The 19072-nt window shown below is 41.2% G+C and overlaps 1 protein-coding gene across 3 annotated transcripts in view; it reads right to left on the minus strand.

Annotated features, from left to right (window-relative positions):
- LOC147327522 (protein sidekick-1-like) overlaps positions 1-18683 on the minus strand; it is a 287609-nt gene extending 268926 nt beyond the window's left edge. For 2 of the 3 annotated variants that reach the window (XM_086295201.1, XM_086295203.1), the window contains exon 1: positions 17024-18683. In XM_086295201.1, the coding sequence (XP_086151327.1) occupies positions 17024-17195 (172 nt within the window). In that variant the 5' untranslated portion in view covers positions 17196-18683. The remainder of the gene's footprint in view (positions 1-17023) is intronic. The other variant, XM_086295202.1, reaches the window with a different exon arrangement.
- Between the last annotated feature and the right edge of the window lie 389 nt (positions 18684-19072).

The following is a 19072-nucleotide window of genomic DNA, read 5'->3' on the forward strand; positions in this document are numbered from 1 at the left end:
TGAGAGGGAACCTGTACGTTTCGCAAAGTTTTTGTAATGCATACCCAGTGCACTATGAGATGTAGGACCAGGAAGAGTACATCATTAAAAGGAGGGCTGGAGTATCAGCTGAAGCCGGTCTGAGCATCAATAAGAGCCACATCAGCAACAGACAATTTAATGGCGAGAAAAGAGTCAGTTAGGCCAGCTTGTTTGAGGTTAAAAATTGAGTCACGTAGCAGACTAACATGAATATTATTGTATTACAGCCCAAATATTTAACAGAGAGCAACACAAATATGCTTTCAGTAGAAAATAATGCCCATTTTAAAGTAAATTTACATTTCATAAGCCATCCAATCTCCCCTCCTATGAAGCAATATTAGAAGCAAATTGCATTAATGCGCTTTGGCAACAGCAACGACTGAACTGAGAGTCGAACTAACATCTTGAATATAACTGTCTGTGGCCTAAAGTTTAATTAAATTAGCTAAATAAATGCTTTTTTACACTCTTACTGTAAATATATATCACAGTATAGTATGACAGATTGTATATGAAGGGATCCTAACTACAGGTTCCAAGTCTAATTTAATGGCTGCTTGTGAACTCTTTACAGAACACAACTGATTACAGCTAATAACCTTATATATAACGACAACAATGAGGAGCATGCAGAGCAGTCTGTGAAGTGAATTAGTGGAATCATATGGAAGAGGATTAGAAAAAAATGCACAAATATAATTCAGTTTAAAAAACAGAAGCCGTTTAATAATTATATATATATATATATATATATATATATATATATATATATATACACACACACACACATGTGTGTGTGTCTGTGTGTGTGTTGGCTTTGTTACTCCTCCTTTTCAAATGAAATAAGTAAGCATTTCAGGTTTTGGTAGGGTTTTTGCCATGTGAATATGATTGCTTTCAATAATTTTGTGTTTATTTGGTTTTTAAGTACATTAAAAACCAAATAAACTTAAGTTAATTAAGACTTGATTGATTGATTGATTAATTGATATAATGAAACTGACTGTGTTCGAAACTTTCGATTGCATGCACCTAAACACATAAGATGCAGAAGTATCCATACAAATCAACCAATAAACTGGATCCCCACACACTGTAAACAAATCGCTCCTCCTGGTATCATCTTTCATAAAACTGGTCCTCTCAAGTCAATCGCTTCATTTACGGTCTTTTGTATCCAAAGTGATCCGTTTGATGAATTTTGTGTCTTTTTTAATAGAGAAGATAATTAAACGTAAAATTCATTAAAGCTTGTTATTTTGCTGTCATATGAAAGCGGCACAAGATGCATGGTGTAATCTGGTGAGGGCTTGCATGAAAAATGCATTTTTACTTAACCATTAGTGTAGTGGCAGTTAAGCCTTCTCCTGCATTTTCAGACTGCAGTACCAACGTGCAAGTTTTTTCCCATAATTCTTCATAAATAATTAGTATTTTCTTGTTGTTCTTCCACAACTGTTACTTTCTACCGCAAACTGGGTATAAGGCACTCACGTCCCCCAAAAAACCACTTCTACAGGTATTGCATGAATCTGATGCTTGACATTGCAATCACATTTCTGCTGCACTCACAAGCGTTCAAAGGTAAATGTCATGTCCAGCGGAGTGATGTGATGACAGGTTGGAAGTGCACCCGGCCATACAAAACAATGAGTGGCACTGTTGTCTGCCATGAACATTCTGCTGAGTCAAGCACAACCACCATAGACAACACAGCTGAGCCTCCAGGTTGGGATATAACTCAAGATGACTGAGGTTGTGTGTGAGTGTCTGCATGTGAGAGGCTGCGTATGTGTGTGTGTGGCTGCGTGTAGTGTGTTTGTTCAGCACAGGAGCTCAGCACAGGGCACTATTGAAAGTTTTGCATCAACAGGCAAACAAGATAATTAATTTCTCTCTTTCGCTCGAATGCTTTCATTTTATTTTCATTTGTTTGCCTTTCTCTCCTTCTACTCCCACATTCACAAGATAAAGTGAATCCTGTGAGAGACGACTTGTGGCTCAGTGCACACAAATTCATTTTACTATAGGATAACAAAATGTCTCTGAGAATGGTGTTGTGTTTGTGTGCGGGCCTGTGTATGCACTTAATGAGATGAATGTGTGCGCACCTCCCCTTCCCAATTACAGTGAGTGGAGAAGAGAAATAAGTGGTAGAAAGGAAAGAAAGATGTAAGGCAGGGCAGGGATAGAAGACAAGAGTGATGGGCAACGATTGGAGAGAAAGATGAAGTGAGTGAGAGATGAATTTAAAAATTAGATAAAGGAAGTCTGTTAGCCAACTATTTTCCCACGTCTTAGTCTTTTATTTGAGGAGCTCACTTCATCTGTCTTGACTAAGAATCTTTGATTATCTCTATCTCAGTTTCTCAGCAGACTTTTCTCATCTATCTCTCTACTCCAGTGACCCCCATAACTGACTCTTCTCCCTCTTTTTTACTTTCGTTTTGAATTACTTTTCTCCTCTTGATTACATTTCTTCACATCAGCATATCTTCTCATCCATCTTTGTCCATTTATTTCCTAATCCATCAATCAAAACTACATTTTTTATCGCTTTTTCAGGTTTATTGCTTTTCCCCCGCTTTTTTTATATTCCAACCTGATTCCTATCTACTCAACCCCAAGTCAATCAAAACATTGATTTCATCAACCAACATAGGAAAAGTACATACAGGAAGACATTACTAAACAGCAGAAGCAATTCATTTCACAATCCAGCACTAGTCAGCATCAAAAACATGACCACAGTACTTCTGTACTACAAGTGATGGCACAAATCCACTCCAGTTGCAGAAAAGTGGGCCCATGTGAAGCAATCTAGTTTGTAAAACCTCTTATGGTGATCTACCCCAGCTGATAGAAAACAGATACAGAGGATGATTCGCTACTCAGAGAACCAATGTGGTTAAAAACTAAATGTATCAGTTGGCCAATATGCAAAAACATAAATATCTAATATCATCTAATCATTAAATAAAGTCATTATAGCTCATAAGCAGTGCCAAAGGCAGAGGAAAAGGTGGGTTTACCCCAGAACTGCCCACCAGTCTTGAAATTAAAGACACATGAACACTGTTGTTATTTCATCATAATTAATAATGAGACAACAGCAGGCACAGCAGGGTGTTGATGTGTGCACATGTGCATGTAGTAAATGCAAGCCACAAGTTTTTTATTCTGGCCACACAATTCTGCCACACTGATTCTCTCACACAAACACACACTTCTGTAGTGCGAGCCAAGTCTCTATAATGCTGGTTGGCTCTTCACAGAGGTATGCCCACCTCTACTTGGATCAAAGGACTGAGCTAAAAACCTCTGGCCAGACACACTCTCTCTCATATGCACACACACCCACCAACACACACACACAGAGTATAGTACTTCCTGCCTGTTCCTGAATGAGATCAAAAAGGGTCTCTTTTGCTCTGAGCCTATAGCATAAATCACCATAAGCAAACGAGTGTCCAGGAACACACACGCGCACACACAAAGCCACCCTCATAAGCACCTGTGGCAGATCAAACGCGTCAAGCTAAGAACACACACCTGCAGCAGGGGCAAAGCCCTTACACTGAACGAGTAAATCATGCTGCTCTCATAAAAACAGCAACGTACACTCCCGCATTTGTGCTCGACCAAGCCTGACCTCAGTAATATTCCATGACTATGCAAAGATCCTATTCAAATAGCTCGTGCTGGCCCCATCACAACGAAAAGGCACATGCAAACAAATAAAGAGTCTCATCCAGGTAGGTTTAGTGCAGGAAGCCCAGGAAAGAGGGCCCTTGATCATCTTGCACTGAACTAGGGCTGCCACAAACGATTATTTTGATAGTCGACTAGTCACCGATTATTTATGCGATTAGTCGACTAATCAGATCATCATCCACTGGACGTAAAACTACAGCTTATTGCACCAGCAGCATCTGCTCTTATATAACTATCATTAGCTTACAGCTTTAAGTGTTTAAGGTGCTAACTAAAAATAAAGACAAGATGATAGTTTATTCAATTTTAATGAAATTTGCAGATTGTTTCGGTAAAGTTTAATAAACTCCTTGCTATCTAAAATATAACAGGACACCGGAGTATATTCTCCAGCATCTCACACTTCTGATAATCAGCTGTCTGCTTGACGTTTATTCAGCTGTGTAAAAACTATAACTTTAATCTCAGCCAAACCGATTTACTCAGGAACAAATAAAATACAAAAAAAAAAAAAAAAAAAGCCAAACAACAACATTTTTAATTTATCTAAGTGACTCATATATATTTAACCTGAGTCGCGAAAGACGGCGGTGGGTTTGAAAACAATTTGCCGGGAGTCCGGTGTTCTCACGGCGCTAGTGACCTAGCCCCCGGCTCGCTATCGAGCTAGTGGGTAACAGACGTCTCCGAAAACGTCGAAGCGCTTTTGAAAATATGTGGTGTCCTGATAAACTGAGCCGATATTTGAGGTTTACACAGCTACATTCTCGCCTGAAAATATGTTAAACGTTTATTTTGTGACCCAGAAAGAATAATAAGAGTAATATTAAAACTAACTAGCTACCGCCATTGTTGGAAACTAAGCTGGGCCGCGCTATGAATTCTGGGACACAGCTGCTTCTTCTTCTTCGGGGTTTAACGGCAGCTGGCATCCTTGTACATGCTGTGCTGCCATCTTCTGTTTCAGTCCGTTATTACACTCTTAAATCCTGCTATTATTCCTGCGTCTTTTGCGATCTTACAAAGCTTCAAACGACACGTCGACTATTAAATTAGTCGTCGACGATTTTGATAGTCGACGTAATCGTGACTAGTCGACAAATCGTGGCAGCCCTACACTGAACAATCATTCTATATCACTCCACACCCTGTGGAGGCTACAGTTAAAGTGGCTTCGCTTAAAGAAAAAAGTGTAGAAAAGTAAGACGGGGGGAAGAAAAGACGCAGTGAGAGATAAACAGAAAGTGCAGAGAAAAAGAGAGCCTCGGGTATGATACACTGGATGGTTGCCCGCTTGAATCCCAGTACTGACTGAAACCATCTGGATGAGGCAAAAAAAGTCACTGTCTCCACCTCACAGTGAGACTGCTGTTAAGCCTTCGACTAATCTAGTGCCGCCACTAAATGACTGGCAGTACAAGTCTAGGATTTTAAAGGCATTTCCCAGGTATTAGGAAGGAGGCTGTGTGTGTGTGTGTGTGTGTGTGTGTGTGTGTGTGTGTGTGTGTGTGTGTGTGTGCGTGCGTGCGTGCGTGCGTGCGCGCGCGCGTGCGTGTATGTGTGTGTGTGTGTGTCTGCTGTGTCTCTAGCCACCTGCTATTTTAGCTCCACCAGTTGTTCCTGTAAAGCGAAATCTGTTCCTAGATTGCTTTTTGTAACTCACTGGGAAACCTGAAATCTGTGATGATTCGGTGTCATTTTAAGGAAGTAAGTTTTAGTTACTTCATATTCTCATCATACATTGATGTTTCAGTCAAATATCAAAAAGGAGATTTTCTGTTTTTTGCTGTTTGTATATACATGTATGGAGAAATACAGTATGTGTATATTTAAGTTTCTATGTGGAAAACTCCTACACAGCATGCAACACTTTGGCCGCTATAGCTGCAATATTACAGACTTACACTGACTACTAACAAATTACAGTAATCTACTGTAAAGTAGCACTAAAACAAGGACGTACGCTATAGCATGTACCCTAGTCAGAAGAAAACCACTTTACATAAAATTGAACAAATGCCTATTCTTCCATATTATTAATTAACTGGTAGGAGGTTTGTAAAGTTTCCCTCGGTAGACGTAGGCTTCCAGTACTTCTACTGAACTGTTTTTCCTGTAAATGGGTCACTGTTTTGTTTATCTCGTGCACGTAGGTGATGCAACACAGTACTAAAAGGGGTTTCACACTCTTCCACATTTCAAAATGTGGAGGAAACGTGCTATAATATACTAAACAATATCCAAGAACAACAAGGAAATATAAGACTGAAAGCTAGTAAACATGGATGTAGACAATACTGGCTTCAAATACTAGGAAACTGACTTAACAAGTGCTGATTTAACACTGATCTAACAACCTCAGCAACTGCTAGTTATATATTTTTTTGTCATTCTCATTTATGACTATATATTTCTTAAAATACAAGAATCATTTTGGTCACATTTTGGTCATGACAGTTTAGTTTTGGTGGTGCTTGCTCCTAACCTGATTTTCAAGTTTCAAATAAAAGACAAACGGTGGTGGGAAGCAGTTTATGCAAAAATGAAAGAAGTCGTTTTCATATCATACTCAGTAACTAAAATAAACAAAGCTCAAATGATATTCTTCTGAACAGCACAAGAAGGATCTCTTTGCTGCTTTGCAATTTTTAATTAAATGATGAAATGATGAAACTTCTTCTGAGTTCTTCTTCAGATCTACCAAGAAAGAAAAAAAACAACAACCTGGAGAAAATAATCTGCTAACTAGCTACAGTCACACTTGAAATATGGTGGTAAATAAAATGTCACAGGGTCATACTTGGTACAGCTATGAAATATGCAGCAAACAACTTTCAGTGCTAATATACAAAATAGGTTTCACAAACATTTTTCCATGTGAAACCCATCTAATTATTGCCCTGATTAGAGGCTAATCCTTATGCGCCTGTCTGTGGTGCTTTTTAGAGGCACTCAGCTGTACATAACTTTGCAGTGATTACTGTTATCACAGGGTTCAAAGTGCATAATACCATTAAAACCCATAAAATGGACTACATATGACGAAGCTATCACAGCGGCTTTCACTTATTAGTTCTTGTTTCATCATCGTCTGGCTGCAGCTTATTGTAAAGCACTGAAAAAGGACATAACGTTTCTCATATATGGGTTATCGAAAAAGAATAAGCTGTGAGATGCTCACACAAACAAGAATGTACTGTGTCAGTTTACTTCTTGACATTTTTAAATATATATTCCCAAAGCTTCATAATTGACAAGGTGTTTTGTGTTTTTTTATTTTTTGTCTGGTACCTTTAGCTTCCCTGCTTTTCACATCTTTCTTAATAAGATTTTGTAGAGAGAAAACACCCAAAGGTCTCAAAAGGAACAATCAGCTGAGATTACATTCCACAAAAAATACAAACAACTCAGTCAGAAAATGCTTATTCATTTATTAAAAAGAAAAAACTGAAATGTTTCAGCTCAGTGTTGAAGGCTCTACTGAGCACCAGAGCAATATAGTATTGCTCTGGTATTATTAATGACAATGTCAAAAACAGGCTGTTAATATGAACCTCGGCTTATTTAAGTACCATACTATGTTGATCGTAGTGTTTGTTCTCAAACTCCTCCTAAACAACTGGTTCAATCTTAATTAAGCCTAGGCTATAGACTACCAAAGGTAACAAAATGTTTAACATCTATTCCGTGATTCATTAAAATATTTGCTCCAAATAAAAACTATTATTTTTTTCTGCCAGTTCACAAACATATGTAGTTTTTGAACCAAATGCAAAATTTGTATATTCATATGCACGTTACACGTACATTTTAACAGTCATGAGTAGGGATGGGTACCGGTGTCCGGTGCCATCATGGCACCGGTTCTGACATAAACGGTAGTAACCAGACCGAAAAGCAGCGCACATTTCGGTGCTTTATTTCGGTGCTTTTTTTTCCTGAGCTGTGATACACTTCTAGCCAATCATTTTACGTTTCTGAGGATAGTAGGCGGGTCCAGGTACGTGCGTTCTTTTAGAGCAGAGCTACAGATTAAAAATGCCCAAGGCGAAGTGGTCAAAAGTCTGGCTGTACTTCACAGCAAAATATACAAACTCAGCAGCCTGCAACAAGTGCTTTAAGCTGATACTGTGATACTGTCAAAGGAGGTAACACCTCAAATCCGATGAAACACCTGGCGACGCATAGCGTTTTTTTTAAAAGCCCAGAAATACGCCGTATGATAGCTTGCTGCGAGACCTCACACCGAGCACATCTACTGCGGGTGTGGTGCCTGTTATCGGACCCGGAGTTAGCAATATCCCCCAAAAACCCGAAGAGGAGAGTCCTGGCCCCTAGCCCTGCCAGTGTAGCAGAAATGATGACGGATGATGATGGCAGCAGCAGCCGTTCTTCTCTGCGTGAGTAGCTTAATGTTGTTCGTGTGTAATTTACGTTGAGTAGGCTAACCACGTTATTACATTAATGCATGTAAGGTGAACTAGCAAACCTCATCATAGCTACATGCGGCTGTCTTCCTGTTTGATGGCAGATACTCCCTTCACCCTGGCCAAAAAGGCTAAAATGACCAAAGAAAAAGTGGAAAACAGTTAAACATGAGAGGTTTTGGACAAAGTTTGTGTTTTTTCCATTGATTAAGCACTGCTTCCAGCCAAGAGTGATACCATATATGCCCCATAGCTGCAGAAAAGGCTAACATTGTTATCTTTTTACAAAAAAACAGCTGAACATGAGAGGTTTTTGGACCAATTTTGTGTTCTCCATTCTTTAAGCACCGGTTTGAGCACCGTTTGAGCACCGGCACCGTTTCAAAAGTACCGATTTGGCACCGGTATCGGATAAAACCTAAACGATACTCATCCCTAGTTATGAGTAGAGTTTAACTTTTAACACTTGGCTAGCTGTATTTCCTATCTGTTGTGCCTTTACCATTCTACACAGTTAACTGAGAGTGAAATCATAATCATCTGTAGCAGTAATTTAGTAGTATGTTATTACTACTAAATTACTGCTAGTTATTTAGGGTTATGATTTATAGGCATATCAACATTTACAAATAGTCAGCCCCATTTTAATAATTGTTAGTTAAGTGTCATTAAGTGTCATTAAGTCATTAATGTAACTACCAGCGAATGCTGTTTGCCATGAATTAGGCAGCTAATACTGCCTGTATTTAGTTACTTTCCATTATACAATAAATATATAGAGTACAAGAGGAAGACTAAAAAACATATATATTTATTATTCTTTCGTAAAATTTTTATAAACAACCATTTTTTTCATCTCACAATATACAGTGGTTCAAAGAACAACAAGATAAATTAACCATACATGTCTGACAATGAGCAAACAAGAGCTGCAGGCCCACTAGTTGGTCTAAAATTACCTCTTACTTGCATCTGACCATCAAGTAGAACTATATAGACGGAGCTGTTTTTTTGTTCACCTCGTGAATATCAATGCAAAGTCTGCTGTTCACTCTATGTCGATTCCTTTTTCTGGTACCAACTCCTGCAAACACCTGTTTCTTTAGCAGCTTAACAGTGATGAACTGTAACGAGATCCTTCACAAAGTAAAAGTACCACCTTCAGAATACTAAAACAAAAGTTCAGCATTAAGTAGAATAGAAAAACAGACCTGTCAGCATTATGGCTGTACCTAACAACTCAATTACTCTGGTGCTTATTTGTTAATTTACTGACTTCAGTAACTGTTTACCATAAATAAATAAATCACACCTTATACATTATGATTTTGTCAAAGAATATTGCAGAATATTGCGAAATCAGACTCAAGACCATATGCCACAGTTTGTGAGGTCTTACCAAGCTGCTATGCAAGCACTGTCACTCCTCACCACTGACAATAACTCTCCTTGACAACAACTGCTAATAGCCATTTTGGTTTCCCAATAGCCAGAGGTCGCATTATATTAGTGTGTAACTGGCAATAATGTGCACAGCAACCACTAGAAAGTCTTGCTTTGACTCTTTGTGGCTTGATCTCAATTAGATCCTTACCAAATTTGAACAATGCATTATTAATTAATTACCTTTGGACACAGCTATAGCCCTAAGGCAAACCGCTCAAAACCTGAATTTAGAGGTCACTGTCCTATTTAATTCCAATAACAAGTGTTTAACATTAAAGCCAAATGTCAGACGCTCCACTATACAACATAAAAAATCATTTTCAGGTTCAGACCAGGAGAAGAATTTCCCTCCTGACAGTGAGCTGATTTGGTTCCTCTATGCAGCAGCTGTTCAGCAAACCTGCCTGTCCCTCACTATGCTCTCTGTTGGGTGGATGTCACATATTAAAGTTGTGACTACCCAGGCATAATATTGGATTTTAACATATTTATATGGGCTGCAGAAAGACAAAATAACTATATATGAAATATTTCCTATGCATGTTTTCAACATAGCCTGTTAAAAAAAGAGTATTTGTGATTAATAGTACAACTTACCTGTTCCATGTTGAATTTATTCAGATTTATGAACAGATTTATCAAATTATCAGTATTGCTGGTAATTTCTTTTTCACTGAAGAAAAACAACAGGAATCATAGACAGATGTGATGAGCTACCCGCACCGAGCATCTTTAAACAATAAAGCTGCAATTAACAATCATCCTCCTTACTGATCATTAACTAACAGTTTCAATATTTTGGTTATATAATACCAACTAACTGAGAAAAAATGTTCATCAGAGTTACAGCCATATCATTTAACACAGGGAGGTCACACCAATGTCTTGTGGTATGGTGTCAAACAGTCTGGAGTTGACCTTGAAGTATATGTAAAGGTAAATATTAAAATACTTAGATCTAGCAAGTTTCATTAGGTTTCATTAGGTTGGGCAAGTCCAAAGCTCAGGCTCCAAAAACTAAGTGCACAGTCCTTGAAGGCTATTGATGTAGCACTTTTCCCCTGATTAAAGAAACACTGCTGATTGTCTGACCAACGAGACTTTGGTCAAATGAGAGTGTATCGACCAAACAATCGTCCAATGTGCCAGTCAGCCCTGACGTACAGCCCTTAAACTTACACAATTCACTGTATGTGAATAGGAAATCTCCACAGGGGGACACACACTACATGTATGAGTTGACACTTAATAAATTAGCAGTTAAGATAACAAGCAGCACTTGAGAGTGCATGCATGAACAAGAACTTCTCTGTCTTGTTGTCGGCCAATCAATCTCTGTGTCTTTTGCTTCGTTACGATTACCACCAACTGTGCATGTTTTGCAGTCATTATGCTTCATTTCGATAAATCGCTTGAGAAATAGAAAAAAAATACTAGATAAGGTTTCCGTGCGATGTCCTCCAACTCCTCGAACACATACACAGAGTGGATCAATAGCAGCCTCCTCCCCCATCTTACATAATAAACACCAAGGCCTAAACAGCAAAACAGCTTCCATTCCACCTGTGCGGCCTGCAGCAATAGATTATTTTATCCTCGTGGAGAGAGAGAGACAGAAGGAAGAGAGAATCCAACACCAAAAAGAAGACGAACGATACTGGAAGAACAAACACCAAAAAAACGAAAAGCAAAAAGAAGCAAAACAGACAGGACGCCAGAGAGAGAGAGACAGAGAGTGAGAAAAACCACATTCTACCCCGCTTGGTTCACATTTCAAAGCTCTGAAGGATGTTTTTGAGGTAAAACTCCAGCAAAATGCATCTTTTCACAAAGACAAAATACCATTCTGACTGGGCAGAAGCACAAACTGAGCAGAAAGAGAAAAACGCACAACGCCTCTGGCAATTATATCTGCGCCTTATCCTATATGTTGACTGTTTTATACCTTTAACTCTCCACATTCATAGTAGAACTGTAGTAGAGTAGGGATCATGGCATGACTGAGCTCTTTACAACAACCTCATTGACTCACCAAAAAAGAGCCATATTAGCGCTCATGTGGGTTTATGTGTGTGCGCTTTTGAACAAAAAAGCTAGAAAAGATGTACTTTACTTTTATACACACACACACACACACACAGACTAACACACAGGTGATTATCTTCCATTAGGGAACTTTTGTTGTTTCTTTTAAACTGCCACCTCTTCGGCTTTGAGAAAGAAACACTTAGGCGTGATAGAGGGTTAGCATCAGTCTAACACACATACACACACACAAAAACAATGTGCACGGGCAGCAACACATACTGTATGTACTCTGTAGTCCTGTCAAGACCAGAATCTCTTTCACATACCAAGCATGCACACAGAAACAGTTAGATACACACACAAACTCTCTTGCAGTCCAACACACACACACACACACATACAGCGAACAAAGTGTCAGGTGGCAGTGGAAACGTGGTGATTTGTTCCTCCTGACAGACAGGAAATAAGGGAGTCGACCAGGGACCTCACTTCCTCTAACACCTGACTAACCTGACATCTATCAGACAACCCCCCATACACACATGTATTCACACTGTCCAATGTTTGGTCTACTCTAAAACACACACACACACACAGATTCACCATCCCCCCAGAATTCAAATGTGGCATTAAATACTTGTGAGCAGAGAAAGAACATGTGCATAACAAGCATTACATGTACATTTTAAATTGTATCAAAATCCCCAGGTTGCAAGCTAAAGTAATGAAAGGTGCAATAACGCCTCTGGTAACAAACAGCCTCTAATACAAATTGCTTCTACTGTTCTTAAAATATTGCTTTTTTTTTCTTAGCTCCAAGCAAAGGTTGCCACAGAAATGTGAGACCATCAGTGGAAGATGATGAAAAATGGAAAATAACGGCATAATATTGGTGATGCTGTCACTAGAGTAAAAAAATAATAAAATAAATTAAAAAACATGAATAGCGAGTGCAGCACTGACAATGATCATCATTTAGATGAGCCTTCTAATCTACCCTCTCCTCATTACTCCAAGGTTAAGCAAATTTCCATGTCCGCTTTTGCTGTTTGACACTGATGAGAGGGAAGGACTTTAGTGTGTACTTGAGGATAGAAGTTTGTGCATCAAACTGCATGCTAATCTATTTGATTTGGGTTTTGACATCATGCTCTGAACCTTCCCAGCCCACAGCCCACCATATAATGTCCTATCTCTGACCTCAATTCACTTAAGCATGCCCAGTGGACCAATCAGCACCAAGTACCGGCTTAGCAGAGCCAATGGCATGTGTCATATCAAACCTAATCACACACTGATAGATCCACTAAGTGGGTCAGCTTTGTGGTGAAAGTCTTTTCCCGGCATAGGACGAAGGAAGCAGCTTCAAAGTTCATGGTTAGAAGGAAAACTTTTGCGTTCCACTTTATTTTTTATACTTGAGAGAAGAGCAGTGGTTTAACAGCTGGCATGCTGGAGTCAGATTTAAGCCTGGAAAGGCTGTATTTTTCACACTATATTGAACCAACAATGCTTTTATAGGTCCAGTTTAATTATATATCTGTTTTTTGATATATGATACATACATTTTTTCTACTCTGGGATATACTTAAAATAGTTATCTCAGGCACACAGCTCTGGTTGCAAGCACAGCAGCTGCTTTTCAAGCCTTTTATTTACAGGAGGCAGCCAATGAGGGAGGGTGGCCGTAAAGGGAAGCGAGCTAAAACAGCTTGTTTTGGACAGATGATGAGCGGCTGAGGCGTTTCACCAAGATAAATAAGGATTATTTTGAACTGTGATTCATAAAACACTACACCCACTAGTATGGAGCTGCTAGCATAACAGCTCTGCGTTCAATTTAGGCTTCTTAAAGACCACTGGCATTGTATACATCAGACCTTCCCAAAGTGTGGGGGGCGCAGAGCCATGGTTGGGGGGGGGGGGGGGGGGGGGGGGGCGGTATGAAAAGGAAAAAAACAAAATGCTTGGACACTGCTAGCACGGGGTGCCCACAAAAACGCAAAACAGGAGATGAAGCATAGCTGAACATGTTTCCAATCCAACTTCATTCTAAGCCAAAGACTATAAAATATGGTGAAGCATATCGTCCCTTTGGTTTCACGTGCACAAGTGCCGAGGTCTCCCCTGCAAAATTGATTTTCCCTTCGTTGGGAGCACGCGCTGGGCTCTTCAAATCACGGACAAACAGTATCCCACAGTTGTTTATGTTTTTAAACCCATTTTGCACAGAGAGGAATTTTTTTTAAAAAATGTATTGATAGCAATGTTGAATTTTATTACACAGGAAAAAAAAACAACTACACGTAAAATAATCACACCGTGACGCCTCTGCCTTTGTAAATGGATGGACAGTAAATGTAAAACCTGAGGATAGTCAGATTAACAGTAACAGTATTTTGTCTCTATCTGCCATTCTGCAATTCCTCTCATGTAAACAATAACGTGGCGCACAGCATGACGTGAAAAAAGGCACATACCTTTGACGTTGCGTGACGAACTCTGTATTCCTCGTCCACATGTAAACGCAAAAAAGGAGTTTTAAAAAATCTCAGTTTTGGTGATTCCAAACGCTGTTTACGTGTGGACAAAACAGTTGCTTTTCCAAAAATACCCATGTAGATTCGGAGGTAGCGTAAAAGAGTTAGTAGTTTATTTTATCATTATGTCTTTTATTGCAGATTACTTGTATTTGCTTAATTGTTTACTAAATGTTTGAGGTGTGAAATAAACCGCAATGGAGCAAAATATGGGGGTGTGTGGTTGGAGGATGTGTTAGTGCGTGTGTGTGCAAGCGCAGGGGGGTTTGGGGGGGCAGGAACATTTTTCATGTAAAACAAAGGAGGCCCAGCAAAAAAAGTTTGGGAACCACTGGTATACATTAACGTGTCTTGTACACGTGAACTCCTGCACATTTTCAAACTTTATTCGGCAGTGGTCATGAGTGGTTTGGGTTTGGTATAGAACCTAAAAAAAAAGGCTGCTTTTAGAAAAACCAAGAAATCGTTTTTCATCACTGAACAGCTATATTAAAGATAGTAAAGCCTTCTGGACTCCCTCTGTTATTGATGTAGAATATGATTAACATTTGGAAACACTGCGCATGTGACCTATCCTTGACTTCACCAGAATATACGTAAAGTCTACAATGAGGCTCTGTCTGGATCCATGCTGGAAATGTGAATCAGTCAAACAGCTGTGGAGCAGAACCCACTCCGTGACAGGGAGGCAGAGGTTGGAGGGTGAGGGGGGGATGAGTTATGAATAAAGAAGGGAGGGTGGAGAGGTGAGCAGATGAGAGATGGAGGTGGGGGTGGGTGGATGGGGGGACAGTAAAATGCTGCCGTCACTTAAACTCTAAAATGAAAGATCGATGAGCTTATTTAAATGTGCTCCCAGAGACACGAGTTGGCTCATATAAACCCCCTCGCATTTATGAGGACGGGTGTGGGCATCGATTGGCGGAGAGAAGAGAGAGAGAGTGAAAAGGGGAGAGGGGCAGGGGTGGAGGGAGTGGGTTGTAAGGAGGGGGGGAGGGGATGGGGGAGATCAGGAGGATCAACCTTGGCTCATGAATTTCATCCTTTTCCTCCTAAAATAAAACGTCCTGATAAATGCTGGGGATAAAGGGGTCGGAACCTGGAAAATCTACAGTCTTCGATTGGCCGCCTGGCACAGCTTATCAAATCAATAAACCCGCACCACCACCACCCTACCCCTTCACCACAACCAGCCTCATCACCAATCTGTTTCACTAATTTCCAATTCACCCCCTTCCACCCCTTAAACCCAGACAGCTGAAAGGGACTGCTGGGCTTGATGGTGGGAAAATTGGGGGGTGTGGTAACTTGGGTGCTGGTGGTGAGACCTTGACATTAATAGGAGGACAGAAGGAGCTGACTCTGCAGCCGCTGGCAGGAGGGAGGGAGGGAGGGAGGGAGAGACCAAGGGAGGGAGGAAGATGGGAGAGTGTGACAACTGGGGAAAGAAGGGAGAGGAGAGCAACTTTTGACATGCACAGAGGTGTTGTCATACCGTCATCATTGATTGAACTGCAGGCAAGGCTTTGTGAGTGACAAGCACGGTGCGCCGCATTCTTCCTCCAAGCCAGCACCGTTTTCTTTTCACCCCTTTTCCTCACCACTCCCTTCTCTCCTTCCTCTACTCCTTCTTACACCACCTCCTTGCCCTCTCAGCCACACTCTTGACTTTCTCACCCTCCCCGCTCCCCTTCTTCACACTCATGCGGGCACTTTTCTTGCACTTAAACCGCTTGCACATATCCTCCATACGTTCACAAATAGCACACCCCCACACTTCTCTTTCACATACACACACACGCAGACATTCCTAAGACCCCCACCTCTCCTCCTCCTCCTCATTACCCCAAACTCTCAGCCTTACGTTCTGCCCACCACACCATCTGTGATCAAGAGAAAAACTGCATGTCAACACCAGCCTGACCTTTTCCATGCTTTTGTTTCCCCACTCTCACATCCTCCTATGAGGTACATTAAAAAAAAAATCACATTCATAGCACAACCACTGCAGTTTCTTTCCACTGTGGCGACAAAAGAAAACAACAACAACATATAAATACTTAGAACAAGGCAACCAACCATTTCCACCTTTGGTAAGGGATCAATATCTCATCATATCTGTCTCCTTTCCTGTTGCAATATTCAACAATTACTCCACTCAGCACGCAGCTACAAGTCTCATACTAATCCGGACACCTGCCTAAGCAACAGGGTCAACGCCAAAATGGGATACGGCTTAAATGAACACACTGTGTGAGGCTGCATGTTTGTGTGTGTATCTACATGTTTGTGCATTTGTGTGTTTCTGTGCCAAATCAAGAGCTGTAGTTAAGCAGGTCACTGCATAAAAGGGGGATTATCAGTGCCTGGAAACTGTAACACTAAGACACCCCCCCATTCACACACACACACACATCCTCAATAACTTAATCCTGCGATTTATAGTATGAATAGAAACAATAATAATAATAATAACAATAATAATAATTAATACACGCACTGCACAAAATACCTAGCCTTTTCTGTCTCTGAACACAAGAATATAATTACCCCCATAAAACCACCCTCTCTTTTCCCCTCCTGCAGATATGGATTAGAACTCCACCAAGTGATAAACTTAATATGTTAAATCACTGTTTTTGCAGTTTAGGGTCTTTATGTCTTCTTGCTCCTGTTCAGCATGATTGCAGTGACAAAGGGGTCTGACAAAGGGGTGTTTATTAAGACAATAGATTTTCTGCTTACATCAACTATGAAAAAAACTAAAGAACCCGCATTAAAAATCTAATGAGAAACATTCTTATTTGCTCTGCATCATCTGTCATTTGAGAGTTCAGCTCATACCTTGGCCGTGCAACATGTGGCAGTTGCTGCCGAGAAGGAGCAGGAGAAATAGAGGCAGACACCGGCTCACTCTCCGGGTCGTCACGGTTCCCATCACCATCTTCTCCCGGCTCCTTGCAGCGGGTCCCTCCACACGCTCCGGAGATCCCGGACAGCTAATTCCCGGCTTCATCCTGCGGGAAAAGGCTCCGCTTCTCTCGCTTTGCTTCTGCAACTCTCAGTCTCTCTCTGCCCTGCGCACGAATGAGAAGAAGTGCGAATGGGTGGCGGAGGTGCTGGTGGCGGGGGCAGGCTTCAGCTCTGCCCTTCCCGGGGTAAAGCTGTCACTGCTGACAAACTCCCAACTCTCACTCCGCAACTAGGCAGGCTGTGGGGGTAAGGAGGCTCGGTTAACAGGCAGACTGACTTTCCCTCACTTGTCCGGGGCTTCACGATGTACCGGAGCCGTGATCTCTTAACTGCAGCGGCTGCGGAGTCCGTGTCTTTCCACGACCTGTGATAGTCTACCTCATTTCCATCTGGATTGATCCGACCATCGAGTTAATACATTAGAGTGTGTGTGTGTGTCTGTGTGTTTAGACTTATCGGCTTATTCTCTGCTATCGACTTCAAATCCGCGCTTGTTTTGATGTCTTCACCGGGGATTTGTCCCGCGGGTCATTTAGCCGTTTACACGGCGGTCGCATTAACAGAGAAGCGATAAAACACCTAAGTTATCCATCCGTAGTCTGCCCGTATGGCTGCATGCTCTAAAAATCAATCCAGTAATTGATTCGGTGAATTCCCTTGGATTTAGTCAGCAAACAAAGTGTGGAAAGGGCACCCGAGTCTCTTTCTAAGAGACTCTGTTATCTGAGCAAAACTTAAGATAACAGATATCCAATTTGACACGTTAAACTCGAATGTCCGTGGGTCGAAACTGTGTCCACTCTTCTCCCTCGCACACAAGGACACTCTTTGCCCGCGCGCATACGCCACACAGTCCGGCTAACTTGTGTGGTAATGCGCCGCGGCTCGGATTACTCGGAAAAATGAGACAACAGGTTCACAAAAATAATGGGATTTCAAGTTTCTCGGCAACAACCGAGACTTTTCTCCACCTTAGTACGGGTGCACTGCCGTGGAGGCGCTGCTGCGAGACACCAAAGTGGCAGGTTTTAAGTGAAAGACCAGCCGCTCAGAGCCAGACGGTAACGTTACTCTCGCTGCTGCTACTGCGACACTGGAGCCTTTCGCTGTTTTATCCAGAGTCTTCAACGGTCCCCCCGCGAGCTCGCACGAGCCCGGGAAAAAGCAATACTTCAAATATATGTTTGTTTGTTTTTTATCGCTGTCCATACGTACTCACGAGAGTTTCTATCCTCAGTTTGCGGCGTTTTGTTTTCACCTCGCTGGTTTCTTCCGTGTCGGAACCCTGTTGAGGCTTTGGGAGCCGACTGGGGCGATGCGTCTCCCTCCACTGAACACCTGCCACCCTCCTCTCCTCCGCACAGACTTGGGGGAGAGAGAGTGAGGGCTGTTGGTTAGACTTATCCGAGCAGCTCCTGCGCACCTACTCTTTTATGAGCGCAAACTTATATTGACATTAGTTTGAAATTACTTTTTCACAGCGTTAGCCTCTCTCTTAATCTCTCCGGTAATCTATCCCAAACTCAAAAACTAAACTTCCATTCACTATCATCCGTCGCTGCTGATTGGGAGAGCTCATGGTTCCCGCTGTTCCTATTGGACAGTCCGAACCGAGGGGAGGGACGCACATCCAGCACCCCCAAACATCCCTGCCACACTCACAGATAGACACACACACGCATATACAAATATATGCAGGTTTTCGCTCTAAACATTTAGTATTTAGTGATTTTATATTATTAGTTTCTTTTTATTACTTATTAGGGAATTTATATAAATGGCTGGGGAGGACTGCAAATGAGAAGGAGCCGCCCAGGGGATTTTTTTTCACCTTGCTAACTTCAAAGGAATTTCGCTATATATTATTTGACAAAAGAGGAGCTCTCAGAAGCACTGCTGGCGGTGCAGCTACATGCACAT

The sequence above is a fragment of the Aulonocara sp. 'chitande type north' Nkhata Bay genome, linkage group LG6 (genome assembly GCF_057382095.1).
Source record: "Aulonocara sp. 'chitande type north' Nkhata Bay isolate Kocher_YH1m ecotype deep benthic linkage group LG6, A_spYH_male_GT1.1, whole genome shotgun sequence".
Lineage (NCBI taxonomy): Eukaryota > Metazoa > Chordata > Actinopteri > Cichliformes > Cichlidae > Aulonocara > Aulonocara sp. 'chitande type north' Nkhata Bay.